General features: G+C 42.4%; 1 protein-coding gene across 6 annotated transcripts in view; it reads left to right on the plus strand.

Annotated features, from left to right (window-relative positions):
- The window catches only part of ARHGEF10 (Rho guanine nucleotide exchange factor 10), a 99,918-nt gene that overhangs the window by 60,916 nt on the left and 18,715 nt on the right, over nt 1-20,287 (plus strand). For all 6 annotated transcript variants that reach the window (XM_081905965.1, XM_081905964.1, XM_081905968.1 and 3 more), the window contains 8 exons: nt 4,148-4,263; nt 5,310-5,437; nt 5,948-6,048; nt 7,260-7,381; nt 8,466-8,552; nt 10,131-10,354; nt 10,772-10,929; nt 14,688-14,830. In XM_081905965.1, the coding sequence (XP_081762091.1) occupies nt 4,148-4,263; nt 5,310-5,437; nt 5,948-6,048; nt 7,260-7,381; nt 8,466-8,552; nt 10,131-10,354; nt 10,772-10,929; nt 14,688-14,830 (1,079 nt within the window). The remainder of the gene's footprint in view (nt 1-4,147; nt 4,264-5,309; nt 5,438-5,947; nt 6,049-7,259; nt 7,382-8,465; nt 8,553-10,130; nt 10,355-10,771; nt 10,930-14,687; nt 14,831-20,287) is intronic.

Consider the following 20,287-nt stretch of genomic DNA (forward strand, 5'->3'; position numbering starts at 1 on the left):
AAGCTTCACTTTGTTTAATTGTTCTGGAGTACAGTCAAGTTAGTTGGTTTCCTTCTCTCTCCTGCTCTTTCCCTTAGTCCCCTTTCTCCATCTCCATCTTTATTTTGTTTTGAGGCAGGATCTCAGGGAAACACAACCTTGTGTGTCCCTCTCCAAGTGTTCACTCAAACAACCTTCTGCAAGAAGTAGAGGTTTAATAAATAAATATGCACACAAAATATGCAGTGTCGCAGTTGCCCCCAGTTCCCAACCAGCTCCTGATCTACAATGCTCCTCTGGAGAAGAAAATATCTCTTTCTCTCTACCCCTCCACTTTGGGATGAGTGATATCTCTATATGGTACCTTTTCCTTCTCTAATTTTTCACTCCTTTCTCCTCTTTTGAAACACCCCGAGCAAGTTACCTGTGCTTGTCTGCCAATGAAGTTGACATATCTCCAGATTGTAAATAATTTTGGGTGGTGGGGTTTCAACCACTGCCTCTTTTAGCAGCTGTGAACCTATGTCAAACCTCTCATCTGGACATTTCATCACTATTTGGCTGCTTAAGCTTCTCATTTAGGCAAAATCGAGATCCGTATTTGGGCTTTAGTTGGGTTAAAGTTTGGGCCCAAATCTTATAGAAACATATAGTTGCTGTAGCTGCTGTTCCTTCTCTGTCGCACAGATTTAGAACAGCGGCATCTTCCCCCAAGACCCGCAACAGTAATTCCGTATTGTACTAAATTAGCTGTAGGCCTAATCTGGGTTTTTACAGCTTTTCCTCACCCTTGCAGCCCTTCGTTCTTGCGTGTTTTGTTCTGTTGCTTGATTACAGTACAAGCAGATGGCTCAGTAGGCAGAATCAAGACATGCACACTTGCCCGTGCAAGAACTGTAGCCGCCTTGTCGCATCATGCCCTACCATCCTTCACAGCATTATTCACGATTGACATCACCTTCAAGCACACAATTGACTTTGTGTTTCATTTCAAGAATACTGCATATTGTCAGGAAAGTCTTCTCTTCCTATGTTGTCTGTTGCATTGGGCGCCTGAGTGTACTGAATTGTCAGATTGATTCACAGGAAGGCTGTGGTCAGATCTGGGCAAAAGGTCAAGTGCTATCTACTGATATCAAATGCTCCTAGGTCCTCAAGCATTATTCTTTCTTTAAGGGGTTTTAGTACTTCTGTTTCCAAGTTGCTTAGTTAAGGGCTCTTGCAATTATTACATGTAGGTGCAGCTATTAAATAGAGCAAGTGCCCGACAACATCTTAAGGATAAAACAGGTGTTGTCACATAATTCTCCATGCAGAAGGGACACTAGTACCACCCCGCTGCTCACTGGAAACTTAAGGTAATATTTTTCCGACAGTCTCACCTTTTTGGAAAAAACGAGTTCTCACCCCCTCTCCCATCACATGCAAACACAAGGCTGTGTTATTATTTGACAGAACTGGAACATTGGAAAGGAAGTGAACTTTCACTTCTGACTTTATTCTTCTTCCTCCAAGGTTTCTGTTTTGTTCTGAGAGAAAAACTGCAAGTCCAGGGTTCAGGCATCAGGAGAAACCTGGGACTCAGCTACTTAGTCAAAATGCAGTGTTTTAAATGTGTTATGTCACCAGATGGTGCTGCAGAGTTTGATCCTTTGGCAGTGTGATTTTGCATTATGAGCGTTTCCTGAAAACAGTTTTGGCTGGCTTGTTACCTGCAATTGACACAAGATAAGCTAAAGAGCTTAGTAAACAAGCTTTGTAGTAAATAATATATAAGAGAGGACAGTATGTAAATGACTTAAAGCAGGGGTATATCTGTCCCCATCTGTATGTTTCCAGTGGGAGGAGCGTAGAAAGAGGATGATGTATTTCAGTTTGACAAACTACAAAGCTTGATGACTAAGCCTTTTAACAACGAAATGTTGGATTACCGGAACGACGTCCGAGCACGGAACCATTGGTATATCACAAGTGGATTCTTTATTACTGCATTTGTAATTGTTCAAGATAAAAAATTATTTTGTGAAGAGAAGAAATGAGCACTGAACCACTGATATATTACAAGTCAACTCTCTATTTACTGTGTTTGCTATTATTTCAGATAAAACCTATTTGGGAAAGTACTTTTGCCATTTTTATGGACGTTTGTTGTTTGTTTACAAAGAGTTGCCTTGGTGATATTATCTTGTGTCGATTGCAGTAGTCATTGTATCACCATCCTGTTCGTTGACTTCTTACCAGGCAGTGCAGCAGGAGCAGGGGAGGCGAGGTGCAGAGAGAGAACATTTCGAAAATGTGCACTATAGCATGCTGCATGTTCACATTAAACTACAGTGGACCCCCTGGTTATGAATTTAATTTGTTTCGGGGGTCTGTGTGTACCTCGAAAAATCTGCTTCTGCGCATGTGTGCAGCGCGATAGTGCGCTTCTGCAGATGCATGAGCGGCGAAACCCAGAAGAATATACTTCCGTGTTTGCCGCTTTCGCAACCCGAAGATTACGTATCCAGAGCGGTATGTAACCCGAGGGTCCACTGTATAGTTTGTAGCTGTGGTTTCATGTGACATGTGAACTAGGCCAATATCATCCTTCTGGGATAGCTGCTTCCACTTCTCATGCTCCACTCTCCTGCCTCAGGAGTCTTCATAAAGGAGCAACTGCCAGGGGACCTGCAAGACCTTTTTGTCAGGAGTTCAGCCTACACTCGAGTAGGACTCTCTGGCAGAGATACATGCCCGACTGGCATGTTCCCTCCCTCCTGGTCGATCATTCGGGAGCTTCATAAGCTTTCTTCAGCCCGAACATCACTGCAACCGATGCCACCCGACACCGGCACACTTAGGGATCTGCCGAGTCTTCGCAGCTTGTGTAACAGACCTCAGCAACTCAGCATTTTGGCTAATCTACTTTATTTACATATAAACACACATGGAGCACTGCAACATGGCTCCCTCTCTCTCTAGCATCAGACAGCACAGAGAAAAAGAACAAAGGACAATAGTCCCACTTCACGGAACACAGTAACACAAACATCCTGTCTTCGTCACTTCCCGCTCTGTGAAGTGAAAACATATACCATCATGTGAAAGACAACAACACCATGACTGCAAGCATGGAGCAGGAATTCTAACACTTGAGTCAAGCTTTCCTTCCCTCCTTTTTTTACTTCTAGCTTTTTGAGCTCATCAAACCTGGTGGGGTTTTTTGTGAGTGGATTCTGTAACATGCCATTGACACAATAATAGTACAGTGGTAGAGCAGTCATGCAGGACCTTCCGCACATCATTTCTACTCTTTTAGTTGTTCTGAAACACATACCCAATGTTACTGCATTATTCCTGCCTGGAAGGGCACTCCTACACAACAAAAACCATACCGCACATTTGTGGTATATAAAGCTACCAGGATTTCATCAGGAAGTTGCAAGACATGCACTGATAGGAAATGAAGCCGTATATCTGCCCTGCATCTTTTTCAGACGGAAGCAGGATGAGAAGTGAGATTGTGTATAACTGCCCCAACACCATCCTGAGCGTAATTCATCATGAAGGCACAATAAAAAGTATGGAAGGTAAAAGTTAGGGTGGATGTGCTAGATAATGCCATCAGCTCTGTGGCTACTTTGAGATACTGTGAATTGATATATTGGTTAAACGTCATGATAATTTTATTTTTATATATTTTGTGTGAACCCAGCGTTTTGCTTACTATTTTTGCAGTAGGCAGATGCCAAAGAAACAGGTCACCGTTTAGTTGAAAAAGCAGCATGTGATGGGAACTTAATCTGCAGGTCTCTTGCAATTACACAGTTTCTCCTCACATTTTAATGTTTCTGGTACTTTGATGCATTAAGAATTGGCAGGGTTGTTGTCTGTGAGTATCCATGTAGCCTGGTTCTTCCACTAATCCATTTATTTTCAAATGTGGTTTAATCAGTATGCTTGTTGATTTTCAGCGGAGAATATCACAAACAAAAGGTACCCAATTTAACTCAGACTGTTTTGCAGGGGAATTTCCAGCTTAAGAGGAAAGTCTGTATTTTGTTAACGTGAATGAACTACTGTAAACCATTCTTCTTTGTAGCTGAAATAAAGGATGCTGTTCTTGTGTCTTTGTCCATAAAGCTAGCTGTGGCAACTCATACTGCATGTTTTCAATGTGTTTCAGACAAGCTTTATATGGGACCAGGGCAACTGTACCACGATTTGCAGAATCTATTACACGATTTGAATGTAGTTGGCCAAATCAGTCAGCTAATAGGCAGTCTTAAAGGAAACTACCAGGTAATAATAACTCATAACAGATTGAGTTGATTCTCAGATATGCTTTCCTGTTAGCTAAAGAAGTTTTTGATCTGAAAGTGTGTGCCCAAGCACAAATACTCTGTTCATACCCTTAATTAATTGGTTTACCTTTAAATGTTTTAACTTCAGAGTTGTAAGTAGATTTTATATGCCTTACTGATCTAGTTTTACTTCGCTTGTCTGAAGTTTGAGTTGCAGCATATTCTCACCTTTTGGTCTGATGTGGAAGCACACCAAACTGCAAGTTGCAATTTATTTATTTTTAGGAAATATTGCCATACAATGACGGTGCATGTCAGTGGTGTTATTGATAGTTAAGTTGTTTTAATAAAAACACTGTACTGTCTCACCACTTAAGCACTTAACCAAGACTGTTAAAATTGTTATTTGGTTTTTCTTTTGGCTGTTTGTTATACTTTGTGTATTTGTGAAAGCTCCCCTCAGACACAAATCACACATGATGGTGCCAGGTCAATGCTATCCCATTCAGGTCTGCCCTAATCACTTCTAAAATGGAAGGTGTAGTTTCAGTGTGGTACAAGGGATTGTGGGTGGCTATACTGATTCAATCACCTTGCTGTCTCTCTTTCTCTGGAGACCCCACCCCCTAAATGCTTTGCTCTCAGCTTTTGCTACCTAGGTACTTGGGCGGTGGGTGGGTTATTTTTTCCATTGTAGATGCAGTTAGGATTGTTGCCTTGGGGAAATAACTAATTAAGAGCCCGATATGAGTGTCTCTTCAGAAGAGTTCCGTTTGGGAGCTGGAGAAGTTGAAGGCAGAAAAGCAGGGAAGGCTTGACTAAGACAGTTTCCTGCTCCAAACTGTGCTCCCTCCAAGTATATTTTCCTTAGGGGTGTTCATACTTAGGTTCTAACTACGCATTAACTCTTATTGCTTTTCTTGTGACTCAGGCTGCTAGTGTCTATCATGCTGAGCTAGGGGTGCTAGTGGTAGAGAGAAACCGGAACCATAAACTGAAAATAAACTTGGTGTTCGTCTTCTTTTCTTTTCCCCTTTCCGTCAGAATTTAAATCAATCAGTGGCACATGACTGGACCTCAGGTTTACAAAAGCTTATTTTGAAAAAAGAAGACGAAATCAGAGCTGCAGACCGCTGTAGGATTCAACTTCAGCTTCCAGGAAAGCAGGACAAGTTAGTAGTGATCTAGCGCTGTTTGCAAGGGTGTTGTTGCTAGCAATAGCTGCTGCCAAGCACCCAGACAGTGGGTTGTAGAGCCTCCACCCAGAACGGGCACCGTGGGAGAGGGAGAGTGTTCTCTTCCTTCTGAAGGCTGCTCCAGAGTTGTGATGGAAGAAGCAAGATACAGTTGGGTTGTGAAGGAAGTGCAGGTTCTGGTGGTAAGGGCGAGACCATGGCTGTGTACACGCATGACAGTTAAAGTGGACTCGATGCATCCTATGTGTGCATGTTCTTCATGTCATCCATGTGACTTTGTCCTCATCCGAATGGCAGCCTGCACTCCGATTTAATTCTGATTTTCCCTATCTGCGGGCAATGGGGTAGTGTTTAAAAATGGTCCACCATAAAATCTCATGTTACTCAACCGGGAGAATTATAACCCAGAAAGCCTTGTTTTCTTTCCACCAAGAGAATGGGTTGAAGCCCTTAGTTGTTGCTTTCTTTTTCTTTCCCCCCTAGCAGATCAGGACGGCCTACTTTCTTTACAGCGGTGTTCAATACATTTACACCTGCCATCAAACAATCCTGGATCAATAATTTACAAATGGCTAAACTTGCTCTCGGTAAGATTTAGTTTTAGCATGTTTCAAGCAGCTTTAGAATAAATAGTATATGCATGTTGGCTTCTGGTTAACTCCCAAATTAATATTTGCTAGAAGGTGGTAATTTGTGTCTTTTGAACTAGATATATATGCCCCTCTCCCCACATGTGCATGCACACAAACACACACAATTTTATGATTCCCACCCATTGTTCCCAATAGAAGGGAAATAAGCCATGCCAGGTCCAGGGCTTGGGTAGTTTGTCCCCCTTTCTGAGGACATGGTGGATGAACAGAAGAGTGGTTCCCCTTTGCCTCTGCCTATATTGTTAAGGCATGGGCTTCAGATGTTCCCATGGTAACTGAGGCCTTCACAAGCCTGAATCTGCCTCCTGAGGCTGGACTTTTCTACCCTCAGGAAGGGAGAGATCTGAAACATATGATAGGCGCTTGATAGCTTGCCATGAACCGCAGTATTTCAGCCCAAGTATTTTACCTTTTTAATGATTTTAACACATTCAGTTTGTCAAGCACTACAAAATTTTAGCCAAATACACATATGAAGCTAAAGATGACTGGAAAGTAGCTATTGCATTATTATTATTATTATTATTATTATTATTATTATTATTATACTAGTGAACTGCAACACTTTTGTAATTCAGTCCACCAATTCTTTTCAATTTTCCATGGCGTGGGGTAGTTATATGTTATATGTGATCGTGCGTGCTTCCTCACACAAGGCTAACCTGTCATTCTGTATTTGATCATTTCTGCCCGTTTAACTCCTACTGGTTGGACTCTCTGGCTTTACAGGTTTCTGAAAATATGTCCTGGTACCCTTGCTAACCCTTTAAACGAAGAGATGAGGGACATGTAGCTCCCTCCAGAAGGAGTTGAGTGATGAATCCCATCATCCCTGACATTGGCCATGTTGGCCTTCACTCCCATCAGCCCTGACCAGCAATTTCTGGAAGGCTACAGCTTCCCTACCCCTATTAAAAACCCTTTGTCATTTGGATAACTAGTGTCACCCTAATGAAACAATGCAACCTGGGACATTCCAGGTTGGACCTCCTGTCTGTCAGTATGTGTAAATCATTTTTTAAAAAACAAACCCTGATAGGTTTTTTTATCACCTTGTCCATAGACATTGGTTTTACATACCGGACTAGTTTACTAAATAAAAAGGTGTTGATCCCCCCCCCCCCAATCTTGTTTTGCCATTATAGCTGAGGAGAATCTGCTGGGCTGGTTCTGCATAGATGATGATGGGAATCAGATAAAAAAAGAGAAGCATCCACTGCTTGTGAAGCACATGCCTGTGATGATGGCCAAACAACAGGAGTTTAAGGTGAGTCATCTTTGTTTGCTAAGGAGATAACTATGTTGACTGAAGCATCCATAGGCATGATCTGCCTTTTGCTTTTATGGGCATGGGCTAACATGTTTCTCACTGAGGTGAAGTGAAAATAGCTCAGTTGAATTACCATGTGACATGTTCCATTTCTGAGCCTACCTAATGTTGTAGAGTTTATATGCCAAGAGCTTATGCTCTTAATTCTCACTCATTTACTCTTCTGTGTACGTTGCTCCTGTCTGTAACTATAACTATTTTATAGGCACCTGACATAGATATATGAAAAGATGAAATATGGACCATGCTTAGAAGAAATCCAAGGCTGTTTTTAGACAGCATTTTATGCTGTTTTCATGACATTTCCATGCTTTATATTATCTTTCATATGACATAAAAGCCGATTCTGGAAAACTAGTGGAATCTAGTGGAAGTTTAGCTCTCATTTCCATGTTATTTGCTTTCAGAAAAAAATCTGTTTGCAACCCTATAAACCTAAAAGGTCACAGAAAGTTCACATTGTAACTTCCCATGATGAAATTTCAGGTGTTATTCGAGCATGCAGTTCTTACCCAACCATTTAAAATTTAAGTGTGACATGGTGGTATATCGATGAAAAGGCCACTGTTCCATAATGCAGCAGGCAACACAGTGTAAAAGGAAGATTAACATCTGAGATAGAAGCATTGGCATTATAATCAGGAAAAGGAACACGATAATCCCCATGTCTGAATGCACCCCAGCTCATTTTAAGCCACCTCTGCTGATTCTTGCAGGTTATTTTAGAATGTTGTATTATTTTATTGTTGTTAGCTGCCCTGAGCCCGGCTTTGGCTGGGGAGGGCGGGATATAAATAAAAAATTATTATTATTATTATTATTATTATTATTATTATTATTATTATTATGTTCAAGTATCTTGAATGCTAAATGGGCCATGTCACATACAAATAAAATGTATTGTTCTACTGCTCTGCAAGAAGCCCATTGAATTGATGTGCTGCTGCCACCAAATTTCAGACTTATTTTGACACTAAGAAGATTAGGTGACTTGACTATCAAATTTTTAATGTGTTTTAAGGTGGAATGTGCTGCTTACAATCCTGAACCATACTCGGGGGAGGAAACTGATCCAGATTCTCTCGCTGTAGAGCATGGTTTTCTGTGGGTAAGTTCTTGAAAGGCCCAATGATGGGGGTTGTGGGGGGACAAGAATATTTGTTTATTTCAGTAGTTATGCCAGGTTTTGTAACTAAGGAAGTTGATCATAATTAGGCCAAGCTAGATGAGACGCTGGGAGTTTATTGATCAAATCTTCTGCTTTTTTAAGATCAAAGCAGTCGTGGAAAGAAGGACTAGTCTGTGAATTAGCTGGAGGAAGAGCTGTCTGATCCTGTTTGCCTGGGCTATTTTCCTGATTAACACACAAACACCTGAGTTTTTCCTGGTCCTGTGAGGCAGATCATACTATAAGTTTTTTACTTTGAGGAACAAGGCTGGGGGAAATGGCATATGGTGGGAAAGTTTTATACACCCGCTCCACCAGTCCAATTTTTATCTCTCCCACATACACCACTGCTGCTTTAAACTGAAAAAAGAAGCCTGTGATTTTTCAGCATCTTCTTGTCTACCTACTTGCTAATTAACAGCTCAATAAAACATTTAGTTATTGGGTTTTCTGGCTCTTTTAAACTCTGGCAGCAGAGTGGCTTGTGGCCTTGAGGAGCAGTGAATTCATGAAAGTCTCCATTTACTCTCAAAACTTTGTCCTCCAAAGTTTGTTCAAGTTTGAGCTTTTGGTGACTGGAAGGACTGAAGAGGAGCAACTTTCCAAAGCAGAAATGATCATGGGCACATGTCTTGGTCATTCAGTATGTATTTGTATGTTTTGGTAGGAAGATGCTTAAGGTACTGCTCTCAAAACCTGCTCATCCTTAGTGCTGTTTATTTGCAGTGACTAGAGATGGAGGAGAAATTTGGTTCAGTGCACCAAATTTGCGCTTTCTGAAACGGTATGCAAACTGAAAACACAGCTATCCTTCGAAATTCTCACTACTCTGAATTTTGCAATTCAGTTCTCCAGCTACAATTTACAAAATTGCACATATTGGGGATAAATTTGCATTAAAATGAAGATAGTGAAAATAACATACAAGTATGCATTATATTAGGGGAAGTCACTTGAAACAATGTGCACATTAGAAAAAACTGCATGTGAAATGTGGTAGAAGAAATTTGCACTAAAATGCTGATGAATTTCCTTGATGGCTTTTTTTTAAATAAACAAATAAATTTGCAGATTACTGCAGAATGTGGAGAACTGAATTTAAGATGGAAAAATGAGAACTGAAACTGCCAGATCCTTTCATCCCTAGCAGCGACTTATAGCCAACATAACTTATAATAACATTATTTTTAGATACAGAGACTAAAGGTTCTAAGTATCACTCAGGGCAGATTTATTTGTACAAACAAGATCTTAAAAGCCATATAGCACCCTTCAAGAACAACTGCAACAGACAATCTCAGCTCCCAATTCATCTGTTATGAATAAAACTGAATTCCCCCTTCCTGTCCTCAGTATTTTCTTTCTATCTCTCTCTTAAAGCCTTGAGTTGCCAGAAAAACTTCATTTCACTGCTGAAACCTTGATGAAGCTTTCTTTAATTAGTTTCGCCCTGCATGCATTTTTTGTTAACGGGGATCTTGCTTACAAAAGTACAATCATCTTTTCTTCCAAATTCAGATTGGCAGTTGTACTAACCAAATGGGCCAAATTGCCATCGTATCATTCCAAAACTCCAGTCCAAAAGTTATTGAATGTTTCAATGTGGAATCGCGGATTCTCTGCATGGTCTACATTCCAGAATACGAGAAACGCAAAGAATCAAATATGCCTTCTGAGCCAGAAGATACGCCGACGAAGCCCTCCAGTGTGCCTACCATTTGCCTTGGCATGGAAGAAGGAAGGTGGTTTTCAGTGTTTTTAGTTCATTGATTTGCATGCTTTATTCAATGTCATATTGTCTTACAGTAGAAGGTGTGTGTGTAGTTTGCGTTGTGTTTTGACTAATCTAAAGCCAAATGGTGTATTATAAAATTCACCAGCCTTCCTTGCTCTATGTCACTATAGTCTGTTCGTCTTGTAACATCTAATATAAACAACATGAGGCATGAGACTGTTGCACTGTTTTCCTGCCCACAAATGGCATGAAGTAGGATGGGGAGATGCATAGCCCAGTTGTGTCACGTCACATATTTATATTAGATGTCTAGTTTTGCTGTTCTATACATTTTTCTTTTTATTTCTCTAAGAGTTGCCAGGATACCTTAAAAATGAATATAAACCTGTATTAAAGCATGTTTTCTCCCCTTGTTTCTTAATAGCATCTCTGTTTACAAAAGTAGCCAAGGCTCAAAGAAGGTGCGACTTCAGCATTTCTTTGCTCCTGAGAAATCTACTGTCATGAGCCTCGTGTACAAGACTCACCATTTGTTTGCTGGCCTTGTCAATGGTAACATTGCCATCTACACAAAGCTGGAAGGTACAGAAATGATATATAACACCTAGAATGCCTTTGGAATCTTTTGCCAAAATCAGGATTTCATTGTTTTGTTTTTCCTTTTGCTGAATATGTACTTGGAGCAATTTGAGCTGTCATTAAAAATAAAAATAAGTGTGTGGCTATAGCCTATCAGCAGATTGGATGCTGTGATGTGCTGGAACCTCTAAGTGGCTTGTCAATTGCTGCCACATATTCTTGCTTCTGTTAAGGAACGAGAAGAGAGGCTGTTGCAGGATGGCAGGAGGAGGCAGTGGAAGCGGGAGCAAAGGGTCGGCACAGTGACCTGTGATGGTCCTTTCCTTGCCTGTTCTCTTGGCTTGCTTGCTTGCCCTGCACTGCCACTACCACCCTGCTTTTTATGGCTTAGTAGATAAATAGGTACCGCTCCGGTGGGAAGGTAAACGGCGTTTCCATGCGCTGCTCTGGTTCTCCAGAAGCGGCTTAGTCATGCTGGCCACATGACCCGGAAGCTGTACGCCGGCTCCCTCGGCCAGTAAAGCAAGATGAGCGCCGCAACCCCAGATTTGGTCACGACTGGACCTAACAGTCAGGGGTCCCTTTACCTTTACCTTTACTGGAAAGGAAGCACCCCACAGCCCAGCTTCAGGCCAGATTTAGGTTTGATGAGGCCCTAAGCTACTGAAGGTAATGGGGCCCTTTATATGTCCAGTAGTCCTTTGTCAACAACAAATTGTCACTGTTTTTCGTGTTGAATACATGCTATATGGTAATTTATGGACCTAATAGGTATTGAAAGCCATTTGCACATGCAGAATGTAGGCACCCTGTATACAGAAATGAGCAAACCAGTGATATTTTAGGGAACAGGCTAGCAGGCAGGGTCCATTACTTACATCACAGGAACCTACACAACACAAAACACTGTTGCTGTATGTAGGTTTTATTTTATTTGTTTTTTATCTTACATTTTGGAAATGTACATCCTGGATTTTTTTCCTTTAAATTTTCGGGGGGCCCCCGAGAGAGTGGGGCCCTGAGCTATAGCTTGTTTTGCTTATACATAAATCCGGCACTGCCCAGCATCAAATATAAAAGTTATGGCTGTAGAGTGCTCCATTGTCCAACAGGAAGAGTTGGCAGCAATAGAACTGCTGCCTCTGGCTGTAGCACATGCCCTAGAATGATTTGCTGGAATGCTACAGCTATGCATATATTAAGCAGAGAGCTCCAAGTGCACCCCTTGCAGTGGCAGCCTCTCTTTAATATTTGTAGGCCTCTCTAACTTAGGCTGCTCTTTCTTAATTTAAAATCTGCTGTGATTATGGCACTTCTCTGTACCTAATAAAAAAGCATGCCCAGTCATATCAAGGTCCCGTTCCCCCCAGCAAGCATTTGTTTTCTTTCCCTTTTTGTAACCATGATCTTCGTACAAAGCTGTTTTTCCAATGATCCATTTTTGAAGTGCTGACCTATTTCGCTGGACATATAAATCAAGGCTGAAGAGTAATAGGACAGAGAATTTGAACCAGTAATGATTGGCACGAGTTGTTTATTAACAAGGAATCCGGAATGTACCACTTGAATAGTAAAACTTGAACTGTTCATTCAATTCGGCAAGAGTTCATGGTGTTGCAAATATAAATGAGGTAGAAAATGAAATGAAGCTACTTCGTTGGGTATATAATGTAGGGTAGTGTTCTTTCTTGAAAAACTATAGAGGAATCTGTGCGATTATGCTGTATGATCATCTGTTTTTATGTTTCCTGAAGAAATAATTTATCTGGGCTTTAGCCAAACATTAACTCTCTGCCCAGCTATCTTGACAAGAACAAGCAACAAATTTTCCATGTTCAATGCAGAAATTACAGTGAGGGGGAAAGTATTTGATCCCCTGCTAACAACAGGAAACCCCCCCAAAAAACCTAGAAGACAAAAGTCAGAGATTGATGTGCATGTTTTATTCTGTCTCTCACAGCTACAATAAACCTACCATTAAAATTATGGACTGGTCATTTCTTCGTCAGAGGGCAAACGGGCAAAGTTAGCAAGGGATCAAATACTTTCCCCCCTCACTGTATGTTTCTTATGCCACTGACACTCAGAAGTTAAGTCTAAAAGTAAAGGAGCCCCTATGTTTGATCCTGGAGTATTGATCCCACCATCTTTCTAAAGCCCTACTTCTGTTCATCAGAGGCTTTGGCACTCAACATAGGGAGAAAATTCTGCCCCAAGTTGAAAAATTAAATCTATGGAACCTTTTCAAAGGCAAACATTTTCTTTCATTGAAACCTCATTTTATATACCAAAAAAAATCATGTCTCTTTTCCAGCACAGAGTTTTCTAGAATGTTCCTACTAAAGGGTTATGATCCCAAAAAGTGTAGATGTGAACACATGCAGCCAAACATCCTTTGATAACTATTAAGCAGCTAAGCCTATTCAAGAGACAAGTCGCTAAATAGTGGATTGTTTCTTCTGTAGTGGGAACTTAGTGAAAAGCTCGTGGAAAGTTTTAGCTATACAACTGCTCCATAGGTGAAAACACAAGTCTGTACCAACCATGGGTGCATGTTTTAAATCTCACTGCCCTGGCATTTAAAAAAATGTGGTCAGTAGTCACTATTCATGACAATGCGATGTACAAATGTTTATGCTTCACTGCACAACTCAATTAACAAGCCCTATTTATGTGGTTGTTTTGGCAGTTCCTTTGAAACACCAGTGGTGGAGCTTGCGAGGAAAAGAGGGAAGCTATCATACCAAAAGATGAATGTTAGTTTTAGCTAAATCAAAGCAGAAGCGAGGCAAACTGGCAAGGGAAGGGGACGCATCATATTTAATTAAACCAAGTATATGACAAAAAAATCATGAATGAATGTCAAAGAATTAACCTATATATTATTCGAGCCCCTTTTTTCCCCTTGCCAACTGTGAGTGTTTCGCAAAAAGAGCTGCCAAATGTTCAAAGGAAGGAAGGCCAATTAGTGGAGCAGTGCCATTCTCTAGAAAACCGAACATTAGGATTAGAGCACAGCAACAATTGGGTATTTTCTTTTAATGCAAAGGCCCTTCTTTCTTCCACCCCTAATGATTTCCGGGAGGAAATGCTCTCATGTTGCTTCCATCTTGACGTGCGTCCTACAATAGTCCTTTTCCCCCCAGAATTCAAAGACCAGTATTGCAGTGGTTCCCAAACTCCACCCCGCTGTTGGTGCAGTTGAAAACTGCTGAGAGTCTTAGTGAACCACTTAATAATGATCTTTTCGGCCTGTTGTACCAATTGCAGTGTGTTGTATGTAGACCACTGTTTGAGAGGATTATAACACAGCTGGTTTGCATGCAAATGGTTCAATCCTCAGCATCTCCCAAGTATGGGGGGAGAGATTGTCTGCCTGAAACCCTGGAGAGCCACTGCCAGAGTCCAGACAATGTTAAGCTAGATGAAGCAATGATCTGACTTAGAATAAGGGAGCTTCCTGTGTTCCTTGCATGGTATTGCCATTGTTGTCTGTGGCTCGATGCCTTCGAGTTTTTGGTTTTTTCCCCCCTGCCCAGCTGTGGTCTTTGGTCAAAGAGGTTTTTGAAGCAGTACAAAAACCTCACAAAACTCATTTGAATAGAGGCTACAGCAGGACAGGGGAAAGAAAAGAATAGAATGCATTCTGGGCAAGGAGGACTGCATCATATTAGATATGAAAATAGATTGTCTCATGATCTCCCTGGGCATCCATTGACAGCTGTTTTTGTCTCTCTCTCTCTTGTCTCTTCTTGCTAAAGATGGAAGTTGGAACTCAGAACCTCAGAAAGTAGTCAAGTTGGGTGTCCTTCCAGTAAGAAGTCTCCTTGTCATGGAAGAAACCATCTGGGCTGCTTCTGGCGGACAAATTTTTATAATCAGTACCGAAACTCATACTGTAGAGGTAAACAAAACAAAGCAAAACCCTTCCAATTATGCCTTTTTTAAAAAAAAAATGTTTCATATAGCCCTGTTTTTTACATGAACTGTGGACATTTCATTTCAGCTTAACACCTGCAGAAAATATGGTGATCTGGTTTGTTCTCACCTCATCATAGCTCAGGCTAGAAATGAGTCATTGCGCTTTAAGGGTGTCCAAGCCGAAAGCTTATTATGCTTGCTTTTCCTCCTGACAACAGTATAAACACTTAGGGAACAGAGACATGAACAATCCATGATTAAAGTACAGCTCCCATGTCTATCCTTCTTTGAATTTTGCACTTCTCACCTGCTGAGTGTGGATGAAGCACTAGCCATTAACTTTTTGTTAGTGGCCTCTCCACAGTTTGTCACCTTTGTATTTGGTACCTCTGTTGTCTTTGCCAAACCATAGCCCTGCTTTGGAGAACTCACCCTCTACCCCGGCCATCAGATACCTCAGGGCTTTTTTTAAAGCAAAGCTATGGCCTGTTTTTCAAACAACTTCAAATCCAGTCGAAATCTCTACTCTTCCTCCCCCCTGCCAGTTTTAGATACAGCTCTTTTGGCATTAAAACTACTTGACATGTGTATGCTGTCCCTTCTGTCTTAAAATTAAAAAAATCAAGCTTCAATTATACTTGCAGGGTGTTGGGAAGAACAGGAGGACAATATTATTAATATACAAAGAGTATCGTGGCTAGAGGTCCGGAACCCAACTGTGGCCTCAGCCCAGCACTCTTGAGAATAGCGAAGAGAATTACATATTTTTCACTCTATAAGACGCACCCGACCATAAGACGCACCTAGTTTTAGAGGAGGAGAACAAGGGAAAAAAATATTCTCTCCCTCTCTGTGCAGTGCCTCTCCAGCAAAGAGGGAGGAGAAATGAAAGGGGCTCCGTTTCTCCTCCTGCTTCGCTGAAGGGGCGCTGCGCAGAGAGGGAAAGCTGTGCAGCGCTTCTGCAGCAAAGCGAAGTCAGAACAGCAAGAGGGATCGGTGCGCAGCAAAAGCAGCGATCCCTCTTGCTGTTCTGGCTTCTAGGATAGCCGTGCCAAGCCTTTTCAGGGCAGGGGGAGCGTTCCTCCCGTTGCCCTGAAGAGGCTTCGTGCGGCTTTCACTGAAGCCAGGAGAGCGAGAGGAATCAGTGCACACCGATCCCTCTTGCTCTCCTGGCTTCAGTGATAGCTGCACAGCCTGCATTCGCTCCATAAGACGCACACACATTTCCCCTTACTTTTTAGGAGGGGGAAAGTGCATCTTATAGAGCAAAAAATACGGTATGTAAAGCAGAAGTCGATTGAGACTGACAACTGCTGTCCTCGGCTGCCTACCTCTCTGTGAGCTGCTAACCCTTTCCATTCACCAGACCACTTCAGGTGCCAGCATCCTTGCCTGATGCCAAAACACCCATCAAACAAATATGGCACGCATTGCCCTTAACAACATGCACACTCAAGATCAATTGCCACTCTCGTGTCTCAGCCACTCTCGTGTCCATAATCAATGCTGCTTAATGTCCATAATCAATGCTGCTTAATGTCTTTCTCACATGTTAAATATTTTCAAGGCAAAAGAATAAGCCGAGATGCAGAGCCATCTCTGTGGCTTCCTGTCCATTGTTTGTTCCTTGCTGTGCGTTTAGGACACTTGGAAGCCTCCTTTTGGAAGCCTTATCACAAGCAGAACTTAAATGAAGCTTTTTGGTCTAAGCTCTCTTGGAAGTGCATGCCAGTCTATAACATTGTGGTTATAATGTGTGTGTCTATGTGTTTTATTTAGCAATTGCAGTTCTGGCCACCCTACCTCGCCCCAGTATGTTGTAGCTCTCAGAAGGGTATGTAAGTTATCGGGAATCTACAAGAGAGGGAATCCTCATTTTTCTTTTCTGCAAACAAAGACACTGTAATTCAAATGAGCTTGCAAGGGTGTCTCATAAGAATGCATGGACACAAATATTCTGGCTGGAGTAGGAAGAAGCAAGCCCAGCTGCCCTGAACATGATAACACTTTGCTGTTTCTTGGACAGGGCAAACATCCACCTCCATTTTTGTGATTGCTGCAGAACCTTCACCAGTACCAGCTCCCAATGTCAATCTAGAAGTTATGGTAGTGCCCCAGCCAGAACGCGAGTCCAGGACTTATTCCTAGATGTTGCTATGCAAGCAGAGCAGTGCATAGAATTAGCATGCTAATACTGTTGCATTATTGAAATTCTATCAATTGTGAAGTGTTTGCCCTTCCAAAAGATGATGATGATGATGATGATGATGATGATACCCCACCCATCTGGCTGGGTTTTCCCAGCCACTCTGGGGGGCTCCCAACAGAATATTAAAAACACAATAAAACATCAAACATAAAAAAACTTCCCTTCAGATGTCTTCTAAAAGTCAGATAGTTGTTTATTTCCTTGACATCTGATGGGAGGGCATTCCACAGGCACCACTACTGAGAAGACCCTCTGCCTGGTTCCCTGCAACCTCACTTCTTGCAGTGAGGGAACTGCCAGAAGGCCCTCGGCTCTGGACCTCAGTGTCTGGGCTGAACGATGCGGGTGGAGTCTCTCATTCAGTTATACTGGACCGAGGCCATTTAGGGCTTTAAAGGTCAGCACCAACACTTTGAATTGTGTTCAGAAACATACTGGGAGCCAATGAAGGTCTTTCAGGACGGGTGTTATATGTTCTTGATGGCCACTCCCAGTCACCAGGCTAGCTGCCGCAAAAGAGAGTTGCTTAATAACTAGCGGATTTCACAAAACCATTATTGGGTTTTAGGGTGCCTTTGATTACTTGCCTCTCATGCATGTTTGGCAAGGCTGCTTTCCAGCTTAACAAGCTGCTACTTCAGAATTGTCTCAGGTCCCATCTCGTAGGTGTCTGGTGCACAGAAAGCTCAGTGTTCGTGAAACGAAAGGATCTTCCTTTCAGTGTTCAGGGGAGAAAAGTGCCTCGGCGGAGATGTAAAACAATTCTACTGTTCAGTGTTTTTGTGTGTGGATGAAATACATGACAACTTCATTTTAAAAACAAACAAAGCCATCTGAAACGCGCTAGATAAACAAGAAATACCCTGTGTTCCTTGGTAGGCTGCCTAAATGCTGCTCTTTCTCTCTTTCTCCCGAGTAGTTAAAAGTCAGTCACTTCTCCTGAACAATGGTGCCCATTATACAGAACTTGCTATGCCTGAGAAAGCACAGTTCAGTTTTTGGCACAGCTCTTTGGGCCTGAATCACAAAAGAGTTTGTACTGGGTGTAAGTGTGTGTGTGGGAGAGAGAGAGAGATGCAAACTATGTGATGTGCTGTTGTAACAGTGGTCGGCCATCGCAGGCACCACTATGTTGAAAGATTTGGCTGTGACTCCAAAAAATGTGTGATGGAGATCTAGCGTTGCCATAGAGTTGCAGCTTGAGAAAAGAAATACAGGCCTCCTTTGGAGAGGAGGAAATTGAAGATGCAGTGGCTTGCTGAGGCCACCGGAAGAATGCTAGGGTGGATTCATTTTGCTGAGAGTAGCAACAACTGCAATGCATTTTATTTTTGCGTGGCAAGTTTCCTCCCCAGTTGAAATGAAGACACAGACACGTTGGGGCAAGGGGAAAAGAGGGCGGTCCCTGGGCGTGCCTGGCCTTAAGTAGCCCAGGCCGCGCCTCCCCTCGCCCGCCGATTGGCGGGCTGGGTTGCAGGCACGCCCAGGGATTCCCCAACTCTCGCGGGGGGCGAGGGAAGCCCCCCGCGAATGTGGGAGGGGCCTGCCCGCAACTCCCTCTCCTCTTCAGGCTTGGAAAGGGCTTTCCCCCATTAGAGAAATGGGAAAATGGTTGGAGGGCAATTGCTAGACATGTGCATGTTCTCTTCTTTCTCTTCTGGAAGAGGACCATCAGTAGAGCATGAGACTCATAATCTCAATCTCAGGGTAGTGGATTTGAGCCCAATGCTTGGCAAAAGATTTGTGCAATACAGGGGACTGGGCTGGGTAGCTCTCAGGATCTCTCCCAGATCTATGATTCTACGAATCCCAATGGGTAGCAAACCATAGTACAGTGGTACCTTGGTTTACAACCATAATCCATTCTGGAGGTCCGGTTGTAAACCAAAACAGGTTGTAACCCAAGGCGAGCTTTTGCCAGTGGGGCCTCCAAAAAAAAAAATTAGGAAATCGGTTCTAAGTGCTCAATCTGAGTGCTCACTGGAAGGACAGATCCTGAAGCTGAGGCTCCAATACTTTGGCCACCTCATGAAAAGAGAAGACTCCCTGGAAAAGACCCTGATGTTGGGAAAGATGGAGGGCACAAGGAGAAGGGGACGACAGAGGACGAGATGGCTGGACAGTGTTCTTGAAGCTACCAGCATGAGTTTGACCAAACTGCAGGAGGCAGTGGAAGACAGGAGTGCCTGGCGTGCTCTGGTTCATGGGGTCACAAAGAGTCAGACATGACTAAATGACTAAACAACAACAACAATCCAAAAAAAGGGGCACGCACTTCCGGGTTTGACGTGGTTGTAATCCAAAACAGTTGCAAACCAAGGTACCACTGTACTGAATTACACTTGTTGTTGTTTCTCCCCTGGCAGAGGAAACAGTAGGGCACTATGGTAGCTTTGGGTGTCTTTGCTTTGAAAGGAGAAAGAGAGCGCAACTTCACACGCAGAAGTAATGGCAAAATGGAAGAGAGAGAGAGACTGGGAAGAGGTTGGGTGACTGACATTAATTTGCAAGGCTGGCGTTCAAGGGGATACCCATTGTTTCTCCAGTCGGTGCTTTTGGCACAGCTTCTAGTTAGTTGCTGTTTTGTTTTGTTTTTTGTTTTTAAATGACTACTATTTGGTAATGTAGTAATGATACTCTTTAGGTATAAATCCTGGAAACTGGCTGTTAGTTTCTGCGGCCGCTTGGATTCAAGAATGGTACCAACTGAGAGATGGTGTTCAGCACTGTCTCTTTCTGCCTTAGTAGCACTATTTGTTGATGTGCATGTGCTATTTTTTATGTTGTACTATATGAAATGGTGAATTGCTTTTAAAAGGTCTTTGGAACTCTGGTCTGAATGGTATGCATTGCTGAAATGGTGCACGTCATCCTATACTATTTGGGAAAGGGTAACTTCTTTTTTAAAATATTGACATCTTTTTTTCCAAATAGCACAGTTCCTTTCAATAAACGTGTGCTAGGAAATAGGTTAATATTCCCACAGTTATCTGCCTCCTGAGAGATACTGTGAGGTAGGAATGCATTAAACCTACTTTGCAGCAATTGCACTAGCTGCCTGTCAGCTTCTGGGCCACATAGAAGCAATTGGTGCTTAATTTCTTAAACACCTCAAGGCCTGAAACATGCACACACCTTGGAGACCCATGTTCTCTGTATGATCAATCACTGTTTAATTGACGGTCTTGCTCTGCAACAGGAGGGCACCAGGTGCAAGGAACAGGGCTTAGC

Source organism: Podarcis melisellensis, assembly GCF_964234715.1.
Source record: "Podarcis melisellensis genome assembly, chromosome: 3".
Classification (NCBI taxonomy): Eukaryota; Metazoa; Chordata; class Lepidosauria; order Squamata; family Lacertidae; genus Podarcis; species Podarcis melisellensis.